Source organism: Verticillium dahliae, genomic scaffold (assembly GCF_000150675.1).
Source record: "Verticillium dahliae VdLs.17 supercont1.3 genomic scaffold, whole genome shotgun sequence".
Lineage (NCBI taxonomy): Eukaryota > Fungi > Ascomycota > Sordariomycetes > Glomerellales > Plectosphaerellaceae > Verticillium > Verticillium dahliae.
The window spans coordinates 1,446,091-1,462,958 of record NW_009276940.1 but is presented as its reverse complement, the minus strand read 5'-3'; the positions used below and the strand labels follow the sequence as shown (position 1 = coordinate 1,462,958).

At 54.2% G+C, this 16,868-nt stretch overlaps 5 protein-coding genes across 5 annotated transcripts in view; 3 read left to right on the top strand and 2 right to left on the bottom strand.

The window, feature by feature from the left end:
* The window catches only part of VDAG_02093 (uncharacterized protein), a gene marked incomplete at both ends in the record, with an annotated part of 3,041 nt that extends 2,110 nt beyond the window's left edge, over positions 1-931 (top strand). Inside the window, one exon of the mRNA XM_009658122.1 lies at positions 143-931. Within this exon, the coding sequence (XP_009656417.1) occupies positions 143-931 (789 nt within the window). The remainder of the gene's footprint in view (positions 1-142) is intronic.
* A 113-nt stretch (positions 932-1,044) lies between these two features.
* VDAG_02092 (cellulosome enzyme) lies at positions 1,045-2,521 on the bottom strand (the record flags this gene model as incomplete). Its single annotated transcript, XM_009658121.1, has 2 exons — positions 1,045-1,837; positions 1,890-2,521. 2 exons carry the CDS (start codon positions 2,519-2,521, stop codon positions 1,045-1,047), a joined length of 1,425 nt encoding a protein of 474 aa, XP_009656416.1.
* A 1,068-nt stretch (positions 2,522-3,589) lies between these two features.
* VDAG_02091 (exoglucanase) lies at positions 3,590-5,299 on the bottom strand (the record flags this gene model as incomplete). Its single annotated transcript, XM_009658120.1, has 4 exons — positions 3,590-4,455; positions 4,524-4,617; positions 4,682-5,188; positions 5,216-5,299. The coding sequence occupies 4 exons, from the start codon at positions 5,297-5,299 to the stop codon at positions 3,590-3,592; spliced, it is 1,551 nt and encodes a 516-aa protein (XP_009656415.1).
* A 4,153-nt stretch (positions 5,300-9,452) lies between these two features.
* On the top strand, positions 9,453-11,683 carry VDAG_02090 (uncharacterized protein; the record flags this gene model as incomplete). The annotated part of the gene is made up of 3 exons (XM_009658119.1): positions 9,453-10,959; positions 11,261-11,272; positions 11,541-11,683. 3 exons carry the CDS (start codon positions 9,453-9,455, stop codon positions 11,681-11,683), a joined length of 1,662 nt encoding a protein of 553 aa, XP_009656414.1.
* A 2,683-nt stretch (positions 11,684-14,366) lies between these two features.
* VDAG_02089 (quinate permease) lies at positions 14,367-16,100 on the top strand (the record flags this gene model as incomplete). Its single annotated transcript, XM_009658118.1, has 3 exons — positions 14,367-14,469; positions 14,544-15,884; positions 15,943-16,100. The coding sequence occupies 3 exons, from the start codon at positions 14,367-14,369 to the stop codon at positions 16,098-16,100; spliced, it is 1,602 nt and encodes a 533-aa protein (XP_009656413.1).
* Between the last annotated feature and the right edge of the window lie 768 nt (positions 16,101-16,868).

Sequence of the window (16,868 nt, the reverse complement as noted above, 5' to 3'; positions counted from 1 at the left end):
TCAGAGCGAAAGCGATGAAGAGTCTGGCATGACTCTCGAGCAAAGAGTATCAGAGTCTCGATGAGAACACTTTTGAAACGCCGTGGTGCTTCGCCGGCATAAGCAGACATGGCTTTGCCTGCGCCGCTCCATGCTCCAACAGTATCGTCTCAAGCCCGCACTATTCTTTGAAATTGGCTTGAGCGTTCTTTCAGGGTTTCTCATTGGTTTATCCCAAGATGGAAAAAAGGGTGTGCTCTTCCGAGGCTATTACAGGGCGCCTTATGAGGACCTTAGCCTGTCCGCAGACTTTGCCTCACCAGCCCAGCTGGCTCTGCTCCAGGCCATCGGCATCGGTCTCATATGTGGCGCGCCGGGGGTGAAGATATTTTCAGAAGAGGTGATTCTACACAGACGAGAGGCTGAAGCAGGCCACTCGCGGCTGGCGTACTTCCTTGCCAAGACGGTCTCTGTAATGCCTCGGATGATCCTTAGCTGCCTTCATTTCACCACCCTCGTCCACATCCTTTCGCGACCCATAATTAGCTGGACCCTCGCATACTGCATGAACCTCTTGTACTTTTACTGCATCTATGGTCTTGCAAGTGTCGTCAGCATGGTGGTCCGACGAGAAGACGCCCCCCTCATCTCGACAATGGTCAGCTTCATCGTCGGCCTGCTTTCAGGAGCATCTCCTGCCCTCTCACAAGTCAAAACATGGCATATGGAGTGGCTTTGGCGGGCATCACCTGGCACCTGGTTTGCCGAGGTCTACTTTGGCCAGTTGGCTGGGCCTTTCCAATATCTGTACGATACCGACATGGCGGCCAAGTTCACAGGCTACAACCTCGCAACACTGCAGGTCGGAGCTTTGGTGCTCTTCGCCATTGGTACAATTTATCGCATTTTAGCTTTTGGTGGGTTGCTGGTTTGCGGCAGGATGAGGATTTAGGATGGTCATTGAGAGGGAAGATACGAGTATTTTATATGATGATGTAGAACGATTGTAACCTCCTTTGCACTACTGTAGCCCCCAAAGCTTGATCCTCATCACGCATGAGGAATTTACTCTGCCTTGACGGTGATCAATCCCCTAGCAGACAGCTGCACTGTCAGGTTTCCTTCGTCATCGGCATCAACCTCGACCTCCTCCATGTCGTGATCCTCGTCCGTCAACCAGGCAGTTACCTTCTCAAACTCGCGAACCTTGCAGCTAACAACCCGAAGGCTGACGGTTTCGGCATGGTAGTGAGGGTTCAAGATGACAGCGACCACCGACCCATCCGCATTTTGGTATGCTGTCGTTTTCAGGTCGCCGCCCTCAGTCGCCACACGTTGCGCGTCCGGACGGACATGACGCGAGTATTGCGCAAACGACCACGTTCTCTTCGCAACCTCGTACTCTCCGTCTTCGACGAGGATGAGCTTCTCGTTGTTATTGTTGTTGGTGGCCTCGTCCTGCACAGCCAACCACCAAATGTAGGCGTTCACATTGCCAACCGTCAGAGCGGTGTGCAGCCTGTCGGCCCAGTACCAACCGTCACCATCGGAGACGCCGCTGTCCCATGCTGTGGTCCATCGATCGGAAAGGTCGCAGTACTCGGACTGCCAGACCGAGATGTCCGTGTCGAGCGGCTGATCAATATTGGAGGTATATTCATGGCTGGTCCAGGTCGTAAGCAGGTCCTCAACGCCAAGGTCCTGCAGGGCAGCCACCAGCTCGACTGTTCTCTCCCAGCCGGTGAGCTCGCAGCAGGCGATGCCGACATCGAGACCCGCGGCGTTGAGGGACTCCCAGAGGATGGGCAGGAAGTCGGCAGTCTGCTCAGCATTGGAGCGCATGGATGCATACGAGGTTCTACACAAAATGAGCATCAAGAGCCTGTGCAGCGAGTGGCATCACTACTCACGTCAGATCAGGCTCGTTGAGCCAAGCCACATCCGTGATCTTGATACCCTCGTCTTGGTAGATCTTGATGTACTTGACAAGGTAGTCGGCATATGCCTGGCGCCAATCAAATTCGCAGTCGCTGCCCGGAACGCCGCATAGCAAGCCACCGTTGGCGTCATCGCTATTGTTCTTCATGAATCCAGGCGCACTCCAGGCGTTGGCGTAGATGCGGTCAACACCATACTTGACAGCCTGCTGAGCGAGGAAGAATTGGCCGGAGTCGTACTCGTCCCAGACATAATTGAACTCTCCATCAGGAGAACCAGGAGAGGTAGGCAGGATGGTGTTCATCCAGTCATTGTAGCTACTGTTGGAAGAACCAATGCCATTGCGAAGGATCGAAAATCCGATACCCGTTTCTGTGCTGTAAAGGAGGTCCAGGAGTTCCTTTTGGACAGTCTCAGTAACATTGAGTAGAAGCCGGGCGCGCTGAAATGCTCCGGAAAAGCCGAACCCTTCAATGACCTGATGCTTGAGGTCAGGACGGATGATGATCTCGGTTGCCTCGGTGCACGTGTCGTCCGTAGGAGCAGCACAGGCGACAGACAACAGTACTGCCGCCGAAACGGCGAAGATCGTTCCTGAGCGCATGGGTGACAAATAAGGATCGTAATCTACTGGTTATTCCTGGGTATTGAGGGGTTCAGGGCTTGCCATATCAATCATAGTTGGGGGCTCAGTCGTACACAGAGTGGTTTTATATACGTCAAAGGCCGAGCTGCAAGATCCGGAGTAACGGAACGTCATGGATATCTGGGTAAAGTCGGCTCGAGATGACGCGGTGAAGTCTTCAAAGCCCGATCCCGCCGACTTTCAGATTTAGGTATCAAGATGCCTCCCCTTGGCAACCCCTCAAAGAGAGCCTTGGCTCACAGGCACACACCGTCTTCTCCAACTAGGATTGTACGTATTAGGAAATGATTTCAGTTTTACCCCAAAGCCAAGATGCCCTCCGCATCTCGGCAGACTTAAGCGCTCACAAAGAGTTGGTTCCGAATTCAGCCTGATATCGAATGCTACGAACCCACGCGCTTGTGTAAGCATGTTACCTGCAGCAGCTAACTCCGCAGCTCATCAGCTGATCCAAAGTATGTCGCATAGAAGCCTAGGCCTTGTAAGGTTGCTCCGGTCAGAGCCGGCACAGGATGAGTGGGCCATTCTCGCGGTACCAGGTCTGAAAGGCAGATCTTTCAGTACTCTGGTACGCCTATCGACAAAATGAGATAATCACCATGAAACTGAAAGTAGGAAAAGGATGTAAGAAGAGTAGGATGTTCTTATATACTGCGTGAGGGCGAAACTGCCACACCAAAACCAGCTTTACGGCCAGCAGAAAACTATGTACTTCAGAAATTCGCGACCACACTGGCAAATGCCTTTTAATGTCACCACCACCGTTTGACCGCACCTTGAACCTGTAGTAGCTGGCCTCAGCCTCTTTGTTTCTTCCCTCGAGTGGTTCTCGGAAGGGAAACGTAGCCTACGCCAAGTCCCTGGTTTCTCCTGACCTGGGATTGACAGGATGGAGGCTGATTGACCCGAGGATCGAGTTACATAAGAGAAGGTACCCACCCACCGCAAAGTCGTTGTTTTTAGACTAAAGCGCATGTTGGCACAAGCTTGGAAGGTTCAGCGGTGAAGTGGTGTCGTAACAACAATCTAGAGACACTGGTGGTACCAGTCGTTGACGACAGTGCAGGTGGTACCAGAGACGCAAGTGGTGGCGCCGGACCAGCCTTGTCCACCACACTGGCCCCATTGGGGAGCAATAGGGCCGCCGGGAGCTTGGGTGGGAGCGGGTGTCGAAGGTGTGGTCGTGGCAACAGGAGGGTTACCGGGGCCGGGAGGAGTAACCTCACCCTCGGTGAACGTGGACCCGATGGGGCCGAACTTGATGTTGGAGAAAGTGACCGAGGCATCGGGAACACGGGCCTCGATCTCGGGAGGCGTGCGGTTCTCGGACGGGCAGGGTCCCCGCTCGGCTCCCCAGCCGCTTTCTCCGATGGGGTAGGTTGAGTCGAGCCAGAGCATGTTGGCGTGGGCGTCGGTCCAGAGACTGACGGCCAGAACCATCCCGGCATCAAGAGCCTGGCCCATGTGAGACAAGCCACCGAATTCGGTGAATTGATCCTGCTCCTCGCCGAAAGCCGCCTTTTGGGCAGCGCAGAATTCGTCGGTGATGGCGTTGCCCGGGTTGTTAGGGGCAGTTGACTCGGAGTTGCCGATAACCTCGCCATTCTGGACATAGAGGCGGCGGATCTGGGAGAGATCGCCACCAGGTCCCTCATTGATGAACTGTGTCACGACGGTGATTTTGCTGGTGGAGTCAATGGTGAAGCCAGAGCCCTCTCCGTAGAACTCTCGGTTGCCCTGGCGGAAAGGGTTGAAGTCGCAGCCATCAGCGTCGCAAGTGCCGCCATACCGATCCGCAGAAAAGGTACCACCGCAGCTATCGCCGGAGCAGGAATGGTAGGCGTTGTTGACGCAAGGGTGAGGAGTATAGGACGTGGCCGCCTTGTTGGCCTCTGTAGGTTGTGGTCAGCGTCAAGCACAGAAGTGAGTTGCTCTGAAAGAACAGGAACTGGAGCCATACCCCACATATCCATCTCAGCACAGCAAGCGCCCATGTCACCAGTGCCGACATCTGGGGCGTATTCGCCGACTGGCTGCCAGCCCTCAACATTACCCTATGATTTTGGTTAGCAAGTGGGTAGCCTGGTTGAAGTAACACTCAGAACAGAAAGCACTTACGGTACCGTCAATCCACTTCAGATCGCGGGCACACTGGGCGTCACAGTATCCAGTGCCATACTTAGCGCCGGCCTGGTTACCAGGGAACTTGCCTTGGCCACCATCTGCATCCATGGAGATGAAGTAAAGCGCACCGTTGAGACCACAGTCCACGTTGGAGGAGTCCACGTCAAAGGTGAACTCGTTCCCGAGGAGGTTGAAGAGCTGGTACTTAGAGCCACCATCTGTAAGATACAAGCGAGCGCCAACGTTGCGACCATGCTCGTTCTCGGTGACCAGCTTGATAGTGACTGAGTCAGCCGTCGAGGTGACGCCGTAGGTTCCCTCGTAGTCCGCGCCGTCAACGCAGCAGTTCTGCGCGCAAGTGTCGCCATCGGGGCAGAGGGTGCTGTCCCAGGAGTTGCCTTCATAACAGTTGTCGTAACCCTCAACGGTGTGAGTCCATCGCCAGTTGGCGTCAATGACGAGGCTACCGGTCTGAGCGGCACAGCTGCCGCCTGCCGAGCACTTCGACCATGTTAGCGATGGTGCAACCTCTTCGGTAACGCTACAGGCCTGCTGCGCAAGAGCTCGGTTGGCGGCCAAAAGGGCCAGGAGGGCAGAGAAGTTGGTCTTCATGATGAAGCGTGTGTGGTTGGAGCAAGATGGTGCTAGGCTTGAGAGATTGTGGATGGGATGATGGGAAAAGAAGACTGACGAGGGGAAGTGTCAGTGCTGATTATATAGAGTTCTCCCGGAGGAGACGACCCGTCAAGATGTCCTTCTGCCATAGGTTGTGAACGTCAGTTGTGAGAAACGGAACATCGTGCTCCTTGCACCATCAGATCCTGACGGCTTGGGATGCTACGGCACTAGATTGCCAAGGGTAGTTGGGAACAGAAGCGTGAATCATATCAAAGAAGCCATCAAGAGGTGAACGATGGGCGGATGCCGGACCGCGAGTGCGACGAGACTGATGGTTGTACATCCGTTGCCGAGAACGAGTCCTCGTGTCAATTGGCAGCATTTCAGGTCGTCCCGAAGAGCTCTTGATTGTCAGCATACTCAGTGACGGCTGTGGTTTCCGGAGCTGCAGCCAAGGCGGACGGACGAGTTGATGATCTGGAGGCGATGTTCAAGTACAGAACGGAGGTCGTCCCGTTTCCTTGCATAATTGTTGATCTTATTTTCTTGCAGTATTTTTCGCATTGCTCCAGGTCATATTCGACGTGGATAGGATTACGACGGCTCGTTTGTGGTAGGACGGAAAGCCTTATTCGGGGCCCGTCGCGGAAGCCTGCCACCGGCTCGGCGCCGAGGATCACGGGCGGCACCGAGTTGCAGCAAGAGATTCCGTTCTACATGTATCTCTCTCAACATGAGTCTACAGAAATGGAAGACAAAGTCCTGAGGCTTGAAGAGCAAGGGACAGTTGGTATTGGACAGATTGTAGGCGCAGTCGGCTTTCTTGGATCAAAGATTCACTCAAAATGAAATAGAGTCAAAATTCAAATTTGCAAAATCAAAACTGGTTCCGACTTGCTGCTTGCGTTGGCAGGTCTGCTCAACACCAAGATATCGCCAAGTACACACAAGAATGTCATCCCCGCATATTGCCATGGCGCCCAGCGTCGAGCGCCACTTTTCCAAGTCACGCAGCGCAGACTTGTAAGGCCACGCCAATTTTTCTGTGATGACAGCGCTGCAATTCGATTTCCGTTGCAGAATGTAGGAAAAGGTGCCCTCCAACCCATGAAGTTTTGCAAAGGATTAGAAGCTGTAAGGGACGGCCGACCCATGGTGACGTTGTGTGATATGTGCAGAGCCTCAACGGCGAGATGCACACTACGCGGCTGGCGCCTTACGCATAGTAAAGTTACCACCAAATGCAATATAGAAGGACCATACCAGGAATCTTAGTTCGAGGCAGCTTGCCTACAACGGTACCAGTCTGACTGTGGGGCTGCAATGCCTCCTGGAATAGCCGCTTGCCACCCCCCGCTCTCCCGGAGACCGAGGCAATTTGCATGAGTGTAAATGTTTGCATGGCCGCATTATCATCGTAAGGCACTGGTGGAGATAAGCCAATAGGGGCAAGGTGCAGCGCGCCGTCTCAGGCGCATCTTGCTCGATCCAACCGCGCACTGCTATCCTCCGTCGCCCAGCATCTTGGTTCCCCGCGATAACCCTGGCCTGATCCCTCCACCGGTGGATCTTCAGTGAGCCTCTTGCCCAGGAGGCTTTTAACCAGCCGCGATCTTTGAATTGGATGACGTTTCATGCGTTTGGAGTTCAAACGATGTCAATCATTGCCCCGGTTGACACGGAAGGCTCCGTCTTTCACGCCAAGACCCAAACGTCGCCGGAATGATGGCTGGCTGGCCACGTGGGCATGCAGAGTACATTTTCATGACCACTTTTCTGGGTGTGTTCAAAGCCGCTTTTTCTTTTACCACTCATCATATATCCCAATTTTGTCTTGGGCCTCAAGTGTCTGGTATGGCGCGTCCTCGATGCGGTTCAGCAAGGCATTGTTTCCTGCTTAATTACCCGTCCAACAGCCCTAAAGGCAGACTGCAGCATTATGGAACCGCAGGGCAACGTTTGCGATCGTTAGATTTGAGGTTCAGTCGAGAGAGTAGCAGTGAATAACTAGCGACGCACTTGCGGAGCTCGGCAGGTTGATGAGACTGCTGTTCGGGATCCGTTCATGTGTGACCTGCCCTATTCGGAATGTTTGAGCACCAAAGTTACACGCGTGATGGCGATTCCGAGTTTTGAGTCAGGAGGAGACCCAGTATTCAGGTGCCTACCAACACGGGTGGGCTATGTGGTGATATATAAAGGACCAAAGAGACGGTCATGTGTCGTACATGACTTGATAATGGCAACCTAGTGGGGCGGAACCCGTCGTGTTGGCTTTGACCTCCAATAACTCCGGTCGCTCGGAGAGACGCAAGACGGGCCAAATTCTGCTTTCAGGGAACGTAGAGACGCGACCTGGAGGACCGTGCAATCATCATAACTTGATGAGCTACGACCATTTGGGCTGGTCGCGTCTCGGCCGAGTCGGAGAAATCATGCCGTTGGTCAGCCTGGGCATCTGCACTATCGAAGCCAGGATATCCCAGGCGCAGTCGACGCCCGGCCTGCTCACCTGCATCATTCCATCCTGATGCTCTCCACGGCCCCAACAACCACATTCAAGTCGAGACCGAAGGGTCGATGACCAGAAGGCCCTAGTACCCATCTATAAGACGCTTGGGCTCTCTGTTCGTTTGTATTTGTCCAGCCATTCCCAAAGCGCGCCGAATCAGGGTAGGTTTCGCCAATCAGCACCAGTTCCGCAAAAGCCTTCTTCATCCTGTAAGTAGGTCTGACGGACTCAGAGCTTCACCTCTTGATCAGCTCCTGATTGGAAACTGTAGCGCTGAACTAGGGACAGCAAGCTCCGGGACCGTGACCGAAACCGTGCCGCGCCACATCGGCCAGCGTGGAAACGGATGACACGACGGTCAGTCACGAAGGCAGTTGTTCGACCCCGCGATGTCTCTCCACCATGCCCTACGGAGCAGCGTTCGCCTGCACTTGTCAAGCAAAGTTCAATCAGATGGATCTCAAACCCTTCGTGGCGTCAAACCTTCCACGTGTCAACCGATCAAGTGGCAGAAAGTCTACACGAGTAGGAATCTGTCCTCTATAGAGTTGACGGATGTCAAGCGCTCGTTTGTTCTTCAGTCTAGCTAAAGAACGACGGGAAACCCTGCCCTGAGTACACCAGTTGGCTGTGGTGTACTATTGCCGCCAATTTCGTCATAGGGGGTTTCGGGTTTACGTTGCGAATGACCCTCAAAAGCCCTCGTCCCACCTTCTCCGCCTGGGGGTTTCCATCGAAGCTGGTGGCTGAGAAAGGGATGGGCATCTTCTCACAATCATGTCTGTTGATCACGTTTTCGATGCTGACTTCTATGCCGGGCAATTGCGATGTCTCCCGCAGCCAGAGACTCCCACTCTCCATGTGTCTCACGCGAAGTGATAGCCATTTGAGGAATGGCGGCTGATGCCTCATCCTACGGCTGAGTAGAGGACAACCAGCTACATCCCCCAATTCGCGCAAAACATGCCATGGCTGTCGTCCGATCTGCACGGTGGGCTCTGGTACGCACGATGCCACACCGGACGCTACAGCACGAGTAAGCCATGGTGCCCTTGGCGCAAACCTGGACACTGACGATACACTTCCCAGGCTGAGAAGGGGGGGTGGAGGCTTGGGGTGCCCCTGTGCGCATCACGCTATCGCGACGGGCGGCTGCATGCCTAGAGCATCTGAGCAACGGGATTTGACTTGAATAGGCGAGGCGTCGTCGCTCGGACGGCAGCTACTGTGACCCAGAGACACCGTAGCTCCAAGAAAAAGCATGGTGTTGCGGCCGGAGCCTTGTGCACAGACGCCGCAATCACACCAAGGTCGATTTAGTGCAGGCCAGCCGTCGCATTGACCTCGAGTTCGTGATGGCTCAAAACCCCCCAGTCAACTTCGAGAAACTTTGTTTGTTTCCGCTTTCTCTTGTCCCAGGGCTCTGCTTTTTCCTCATCGCAACCTCCTGGACTCAGACGAACTGGACTAGGAGGGTCCTGGAGAAACTGACCCAGGAGACGACTTCTGCCGCTTAGCTACGCTTTCTTCTTTTTTTTTTCTCTTAACTTGGTACCTACTTGGCGGATCGGATGACCATGTCATGAACACCTACAACCCTTTCACAGCGTTATCGGAACTCTGATTAATTATATCATGCCTTCCCGCAGTGCAAAACGCCTGCAGGCCAGGCCGGATGGCAACATCTCGCGCCGAGGAATCATTGGCGACATCTTGAATGGACCCAAGTCGCTCGTTGAAGGAATCCTTAATCCAGGGGCGGCCACGACTTCCACCTCTCAAGTTGCGCCATCACCGACAACAAAGCCTGCAGAGACTCCCAGGACTCAGGCCCCGAAGCCAACATCCGCTCCCAAGGCAACATCAACCCCAACTCCAAAGCCGACGCCGACTCCAGCGCCCATTCAAGCTGGTCCTAGTCCTACGACTGAGAAGGCCCAAACAGTTGTCACAACAAAGCAAGTCGTAACAGTGCCAGATCCTGCACCGGTGCCCTCTTCTACACCATCTCCTACTCCACTACCAGTCATGACTGCTCAACCTCAGGAACATCCTCAGGCACCTTCATCATCATCATCATCATCAGCGTCACCTATAATCACAGCCGAGCCCGAGGAAGCGCATCTCAGTGTGGGTGTGCCAACAGATCTATTCCGTGAAACTTCAACAATACCTTCAACAACGAGCACCTCTATCTCTCCTAAAACTACATCTACGGCTGGTGAGCCAGCACAGGCTCCAAGTACCAGCTCTCAGGATGACGGTAACTCCAACCTTCCTTTCAAACTTGCCCTAGGTTTTGGCATCACTTGTAAGTCAACACCTACCGGCGATGTTGAAGATATAGCTGATAGCCAGGCAGTTGGTGTTCTTGCCCTTGTGGCTCTTTTCTTATTCCTCTGGCGTCGAAGACGCCAAAGACGCCTATCATTTGCTCAACTACCTAATAATGCACATCCCTACGACAAGAAGCCTCCTTTACCACCCCTAAATGATGCTTCTGCCGACCCTGAAGCCGGTTACGAGTACTATCATGAACACCATCACTACCACGAATTTCAAGATCAGCCCTCGCAGTTTGATCGCGAAGCCACTACAGCTGCATGGGCCCAACACAGCCCTCCACCCCCTGAACCCGAGAGCGAGACCGGCATCATCAAAATCTTCCGCTGGCCTACCCTCTCAACACGGTCGACCATGCGATCGACAATGCGATCAACCCTTAGCAGCTCGAATAATGAGCAGTACAGCACACAGTCTGGCAAGCTCAAGCCGAGCTCCTCGCGTGCTTCAAGGAGCACAATCTCGACAATGCTGCGCAAATCTCGCCGTGACATTGCGGGAAGAGCGGAGACGGCGAACGCCGCACTAGAAGCAGCGGCGCTTGAGGAGAAGATGAGAATGATGGACGCCGACTCGCCACAGCCCAGTCCCATTCCCAGCCCCAACCCACTTACCAGCTGGCCCGAGCCTTTAGTGCTGCCGCAACAGAAGGTCAAGCCTACGGAACTGCCACCACCGGGAATTCGCAGGAAGCCAGTTCAGAAGCAGAGGCAAAGCCTCGCCAGGCAGAGTCTCGCCAAGCAGAGGCAGAGCGTCGCAAGCATAGCAAGTTCGGGGGGTGCGAGCATTGCAAGCAGCAGTGTGTTGTCACCGGAGTTGATGTCGTACTATACTCCGTCGATGAGGACGCCTTCCATACATCAGGCTTCCCACTTTTCCGTTCCCCCAAGTATAGCGGATCGGCCACTACCGCCTTTACCATCCACAGTATACAAGCCGTACAGACGGGATGAATAATGAATAATAATTTTTTTCGGTTGCTTTCATGGATCTGAGCTCTTGCTGCGCTCGGCTGAGCTGTCAACATTTGACCCAAATGCGCAATTAACTACCTGTCCTCTGATCCGACCCCATATAAGCAGATATGAACAAAGCAATAGTGCTTCAACAAGGTATGAAAATCGTTAAGTAATCTAAGCGATTGACCATTGGTAAACGTCGGGACATCGGCGGCATTGTGGCGGAGCTCACTACCTGTACATTTTGGAACCACCATCCACGCCTTGAGGTATTGTTTGCTTAAACTCCCCACTCTCGGCACGATCAAGCAACCCAGCAATTCGTTTTGGTACGAATTTCGTACAGCAATTCAACTCTTACGAGTATTAGAATCGCTGCCAATCAACTTTGGTAGCCATGCTTACTTCACCAATACCCAAGGATGTCGTATCCTCGGTCGCGAACTACCACAGAAATGGCCTGTCGTTGGCACAGGTGTGAGACCAAGACGAAGGACTGCGGCCCAACTAGAGCCCCTGCAGAGCCCCTGTAGCGCCCCTTCAAGCCCGAGCGCAGGCCCCTGACTACAGCTACCGATGGGGCACAAGACCGAGGCTCTGAACACCACCCCTCTCGGTGCCACGCATGTGGCGCTGCGGCGGCCCTGTGAGATCGTCGCTAATCCTCCCTTTTAGGACATCAGTGTGCGACGTCATTCTCGGGGTTGTTCCCGCGCTCGAAGCCTCATTCAAAATGACACTTGCCACTTTCGCAGAAACGTTGCCTTGGGGGAATAGAGTCGAGGGAACGATGGCTGGAGAAATTTCGGAGGGAGCGTCGCAGACTGCCACAGCAGTATGCGCACGAGTAGGACATTGGGGGCCAGATGAGGCGGGGTCAAGATGCACGGCAATGAGGATCAGTGAAAGGCGCCGGCCAGCGCATGTGCTATGGCGGGTGAGGTGGGTTCGACGAGAAGAAACGAAGGAAACGGAAGTTGATAATCTGGGGAAATCAGGATGTGTCTGGGGTAATAGCGTTGGGCTTCCTCAGCGGCTTGTACTATTTCATCCGCCAACAGACGCAAGAGTTGTCAGGAGACATGGTATCCGAAGAATGCTTGCTGTTGACGGCGCGTCTCACGTTGTGGGGAATCTGGGGATCGTTTCAGCACACCTCATTTGCCCTTCTCTCATGATATTTCACTTCTTCTTGTGTAGCAATCAGGCCATGCTGCAGGATCAGTGGAGACGACCGCCGGAGGATGGCCGACGCTAGGGATTAATCGCGTTGGTTCGGTAGGTGTGTGATATACTGCCCTCGGTGTTGTGGGTAATGGCCGATGTGGTGGTGGTTGGGTTACCGTCGGAAAAGCTGACGGCCAGGATCCATCAGGTCAACAGGCGGAGCCTAAATGTATGCCCGCCATGTTGCCACACCCATGCTCATGCTTGAGCGATCGGAGAGGCTGGTCTGTGTAAAGCATTTGGCGCGATACATTGCCTCCTCCAAGCGAGATGATCCCAAAAAACTGACGAAGCTGAAGAGAGCCCGAGTCTTCTTCACGAGCTTTACGATTACTCTTGTGCTTTCATAGGTCGTGGTTTCGTGTTGTTCGCCGGGATGGCCACCGGCAGCCAGCCTCACCCGCATCCTTCATCTGCGGCCGTCGCCAAGAGTCGGCCAAGTTCCGACCCTGGCGCTGCTTGTCGAGCCTCAAGACGCATGTCGAGATGCAACATTCGGCCGGTTTCCGAACTTCGACGCATGTTTTCTGGGTTTAGCAAACGCGACTCTCGGTCATCCCCCGTCTTATACCACGGATCACAAGCTCAAGTCTCGCTCCAGGACAAGACACACTGGCGACTTTTCCGTGCTTCTAGTCCACCCCATGGTCACCCATGCGGAAAACTTCGGGACTCGACCTGGCGCTTCAGCACGCCACAACCGCCATGGCTCCTTGCCTCTTCTCAGCTGTGAAACTTCACGACAGACCAGAGGAAGGAGTCAGCCAACTGCCGCTGCTCGGAAACTGGCCGAAATGCAGACTTCACGACATAGCCCCCTGGTTGCGATGCATCGTGTGCGCTTCTACCGCCCAATCCCTGCGTCAAAACCCCGCGGTGAACCTGGACTGCCCCACCGACTTAAGCTTAAGCAATAGTCTAGCTTCATCACGAGGGTAGTGCGGCTCCATCTAGGGCGGGATTTGGTCCGACACCAAGAACCTGATATGGCCGCTGGGCGTTGGACCGTGTAGCCGTTTACTGCAGTTTGGAGCGGAAACCCGCAAGGCCGGCTGCCATTGCGGGCGCGAAGAAGAGCACGCGAGCACAGGATTCGAGACTCTTAACAAGTCTGCACGCTTGATTCCAGTCTCCATTCGCCTGCATGCGCCTCCATCGTGCTAGATTCGGGACCATCATTGAGCAAGTCCATGCCGCCCATTACCAACATTGTTTTCTTTCTGCTGGCACATCCTATGCACCGTGAGGTAATCCATCGTCGGAAATGCCGACCCATCTACTACAAACCCGCAATCCTCATGAATATCTTACCACCCATTGACTCGCGGATCCCGACGTTGGTCCAATCGTCTTGAGTGCCAAGAACAGCACTCACACCAGGGGGCATAGACAAGTGTGACCATGTAACGAAACGACCCTGCTGTCCGCCATGCTTCTATCGCGATGATCCCTCCTTCGCCTCGCGATATTTCCCCGGAAATCTCTGACTCTAGTTGCCCCTAACCGCCCCCTCCCCCAGATCAACATCCAGCCCATCCCCACACGCCAACCTGACCTTGCCGCTGCCAGCGCGACCAGATCCCCGTCCTTCTTGTGCTTCGCGATGTGGGAAGCGCGGGGTAACACCGTTGTATTCTGCCCAAGCTAGTCCGACCCTCCCCCAGACCGGGCCGCTACGGACCTTTCCAGGGTGCATGCTTCACGGTCGTTGGCCGGCGCCGTCGACGGCGCGGCATCTCGTGCTCCAGTCCATCCCACATCTCACCCCGACCCTGGTTCTGGGGGTGGGTTCCATGGAGAGTTTTGAGCGATGGGGCACCAAGGGCTCGCCTATATAATACGATGGAGCAGCCCACGAGCCTTGGATCGAAATAGACCCTGACGAAGCAACCTCTCCCCCACCCGAGAAGCAAGCATTCTCTCGTCTCCGGCTTACTCGATCTCTCAAAGAGTTCGACTGCGCAGCTTGAAGTCTAGTCAACCATCCAGGCAGAGGTTTTCACTTGACATCATCGCCATCATGGGTTGGAGCACCCACGCCTCCGGGACCCTTGATCCCCCCGAGGTTCGCAACTGGCGCATCCATCTTGTCGCCCTTGTCGCCTCCTGCTCTGCTCTTGCCAGTATGTTTAGCCAGTCTTTGCGTCGTCTACGACCGGCACATCTCGTCATTCTGTGCCATGCTAACAGCATTTAGTGGGCTATGATACGGCCGTCATCGGCGGCACCATGGCGCTTGACTCGTTCCGCCGCGACTTCGACCTCGCTGGCAAGTCCCAATCTCACCGTGATACTGTCCAAGGCAACATTGTCTCTACCTTCCAAGCCGGCTGCTTCTTCGGCGCCCTCCTCACATTCCCGCTCGCCGAGAAATGGGGTCGTCGCAAGACCGTCATGCTCGCCGCTCTCGTCTTCCTCATCGGAGGTACTCTCATGACCGCCGCCCACGGCAAGCTCGAAATGATCATTGCAGGCCGCGCCATCGCCGGTCTCGGTATTGGCGCTTCTTCTCTCGTCGTCCCTGTCTACATTGCCGAAACAGCACCGCCGTCTATCCGTGGTCGACTCGTCGGTATCTTCGAAATCGCTTCCCAAGGCGGCGGCATGCTGGGTTTTTGGATCAACTACGCAACAGACCAGACTATCAACGTTAAGTCGCAAGCCCAATGGATCATCCCCCTCGCTCTGCAACTGGTTCCCGGTGTCGGTCTATTCTTCGGCATGTGGTGGTGTCCCGAGTCTCCCCGCTGGCTCGCCAGAGGTGACGACTTTGAAGGCGCCGAGCGTATCCTCTGCAGACTGCGCGGCCTCGACCGCGACCACGAATACGTCCGCCGCGAGATGGGCGAGATCCGCCAGCAGGTCGAGGAGCGATCAACCATGCGCATGAGCAAGAAGCAGCAGTTCAAGAAGCTTTTCCAGAAGGGCACCCGAAACCGCATGGGCATCGGTATGGCGCTCATGTTCCTCCAGAGTTTCACCGGCGTCAACATCATCACCTACTACGCCCCCCGCATCTTCGAGACGCTCGGCGTGTCCGGTACCTCGCTGCGCCTGTTCTCGACCGGCTTCTACGGCATTGCCAAGACGCTCGGCATGATCTGCTTTACCTTCTACGTCGTCGAAAAGGTCGGACGTCGCGAGGGCCTCATCTGGGGTGCCGCGCTCGGCTGCATTCCCATGTGGTACATTGGCGGCTACGTCATGAGGGCCGATCCCGCTGGTGCTGCTGCCGCCGGTGTCGTCAACCGCGATGCCTGGGGCTACCTCGCCATGGTCTGCGTCTATGTCAACGGCTTCATTATTTGCGCCACATGGCAGGGCATCACCTGGACTTACTGTTCCGAGATCTTCCCCCTCGACATCCGAATGCTATGCGTTGCCATCACCACCGCCGACACCTGGCTCGGCTCCTTCATCATTGCGCGCTCGACACCCTACATGATTTCCGATCTCGGCTATGGTGCCTATTTCTTCTTCAGCGCCATTCTCGTCTGCATGGGTATCTGGGCCTTCATTTTCGTTCCTGAGACCAAGGGTAAGTCTTTCTACCTCCTCGCCTTGCATCATTACTCAGTGCTAACTTTGACCTCCAGGCATCACTCTCGAGGAGATGGACGCTCTCTTCATGAAGCCCATGCACAAGGCCGTCTGGGCCCAGCTGCGCGGCAAGAAGCTCGTGCCCGAGCGATCCGACTCCGTCTCCGACGAGAAGAAGTACATCGAGTCGGAGCAATTCGAGAGAAAGGAATAACGCGATGTTTCATGAGAACAGAAGGAAGCTTCTGGGTAGCGTCGGCGGGAGGCAGTGCGTGTCTGACTTTTATTGCGAGATCTGTCAACGAGCCACGACAAAGCTAGGTAGTTGGATATGCACAGTACTGCCAGTAGCAAGCGGTGCGTAACGAAGAAATGAGGAAACACTTCAGAACGTACACCCCGACGACAACGTGACATTGCGTCTACTGAACACACGCCCAGCTATTCTCGTCCTTGACGTCGCCAGGACACTGATACATATTGCCAGCGATGCACCCCGATCAAATATAACAAGTTAAATCATCAAACAACTAAATAAATAGACCGATTTCCTATAATTAAATAACTAAATCCATAGTATTTCGATATTTAGATATTCAGTAAACGTTTAAACGCGCATTCAGGCCCGGAATATAGCTATTCCGAGCCCTAGGACTTATATAAAGGCCTATCCGACTAATAAAAATAGTCGTACTATTAATAAGAGGGATTCTCTTGTTAGCAATACGATAACGCTAATAGTAGGATTTAAACCAATAGCCTTTAGTAGGGCACTAGAGGTCCTAATTAACTAAGCTACTAAAACTTCTTCTAGTTTATATTAAGAAGACCCTATATATATTATCTAATCAGCTTATATCCTCGCGCGCAGGGCATTAAGAGGATTATATTAGGGCTCGATAGCGGCGAATAGTCTTAATACTATGGAATCTAGGTCTTAGGTAGGCTAATGACTATCGTGATGGCCTCATTACTAACTAAA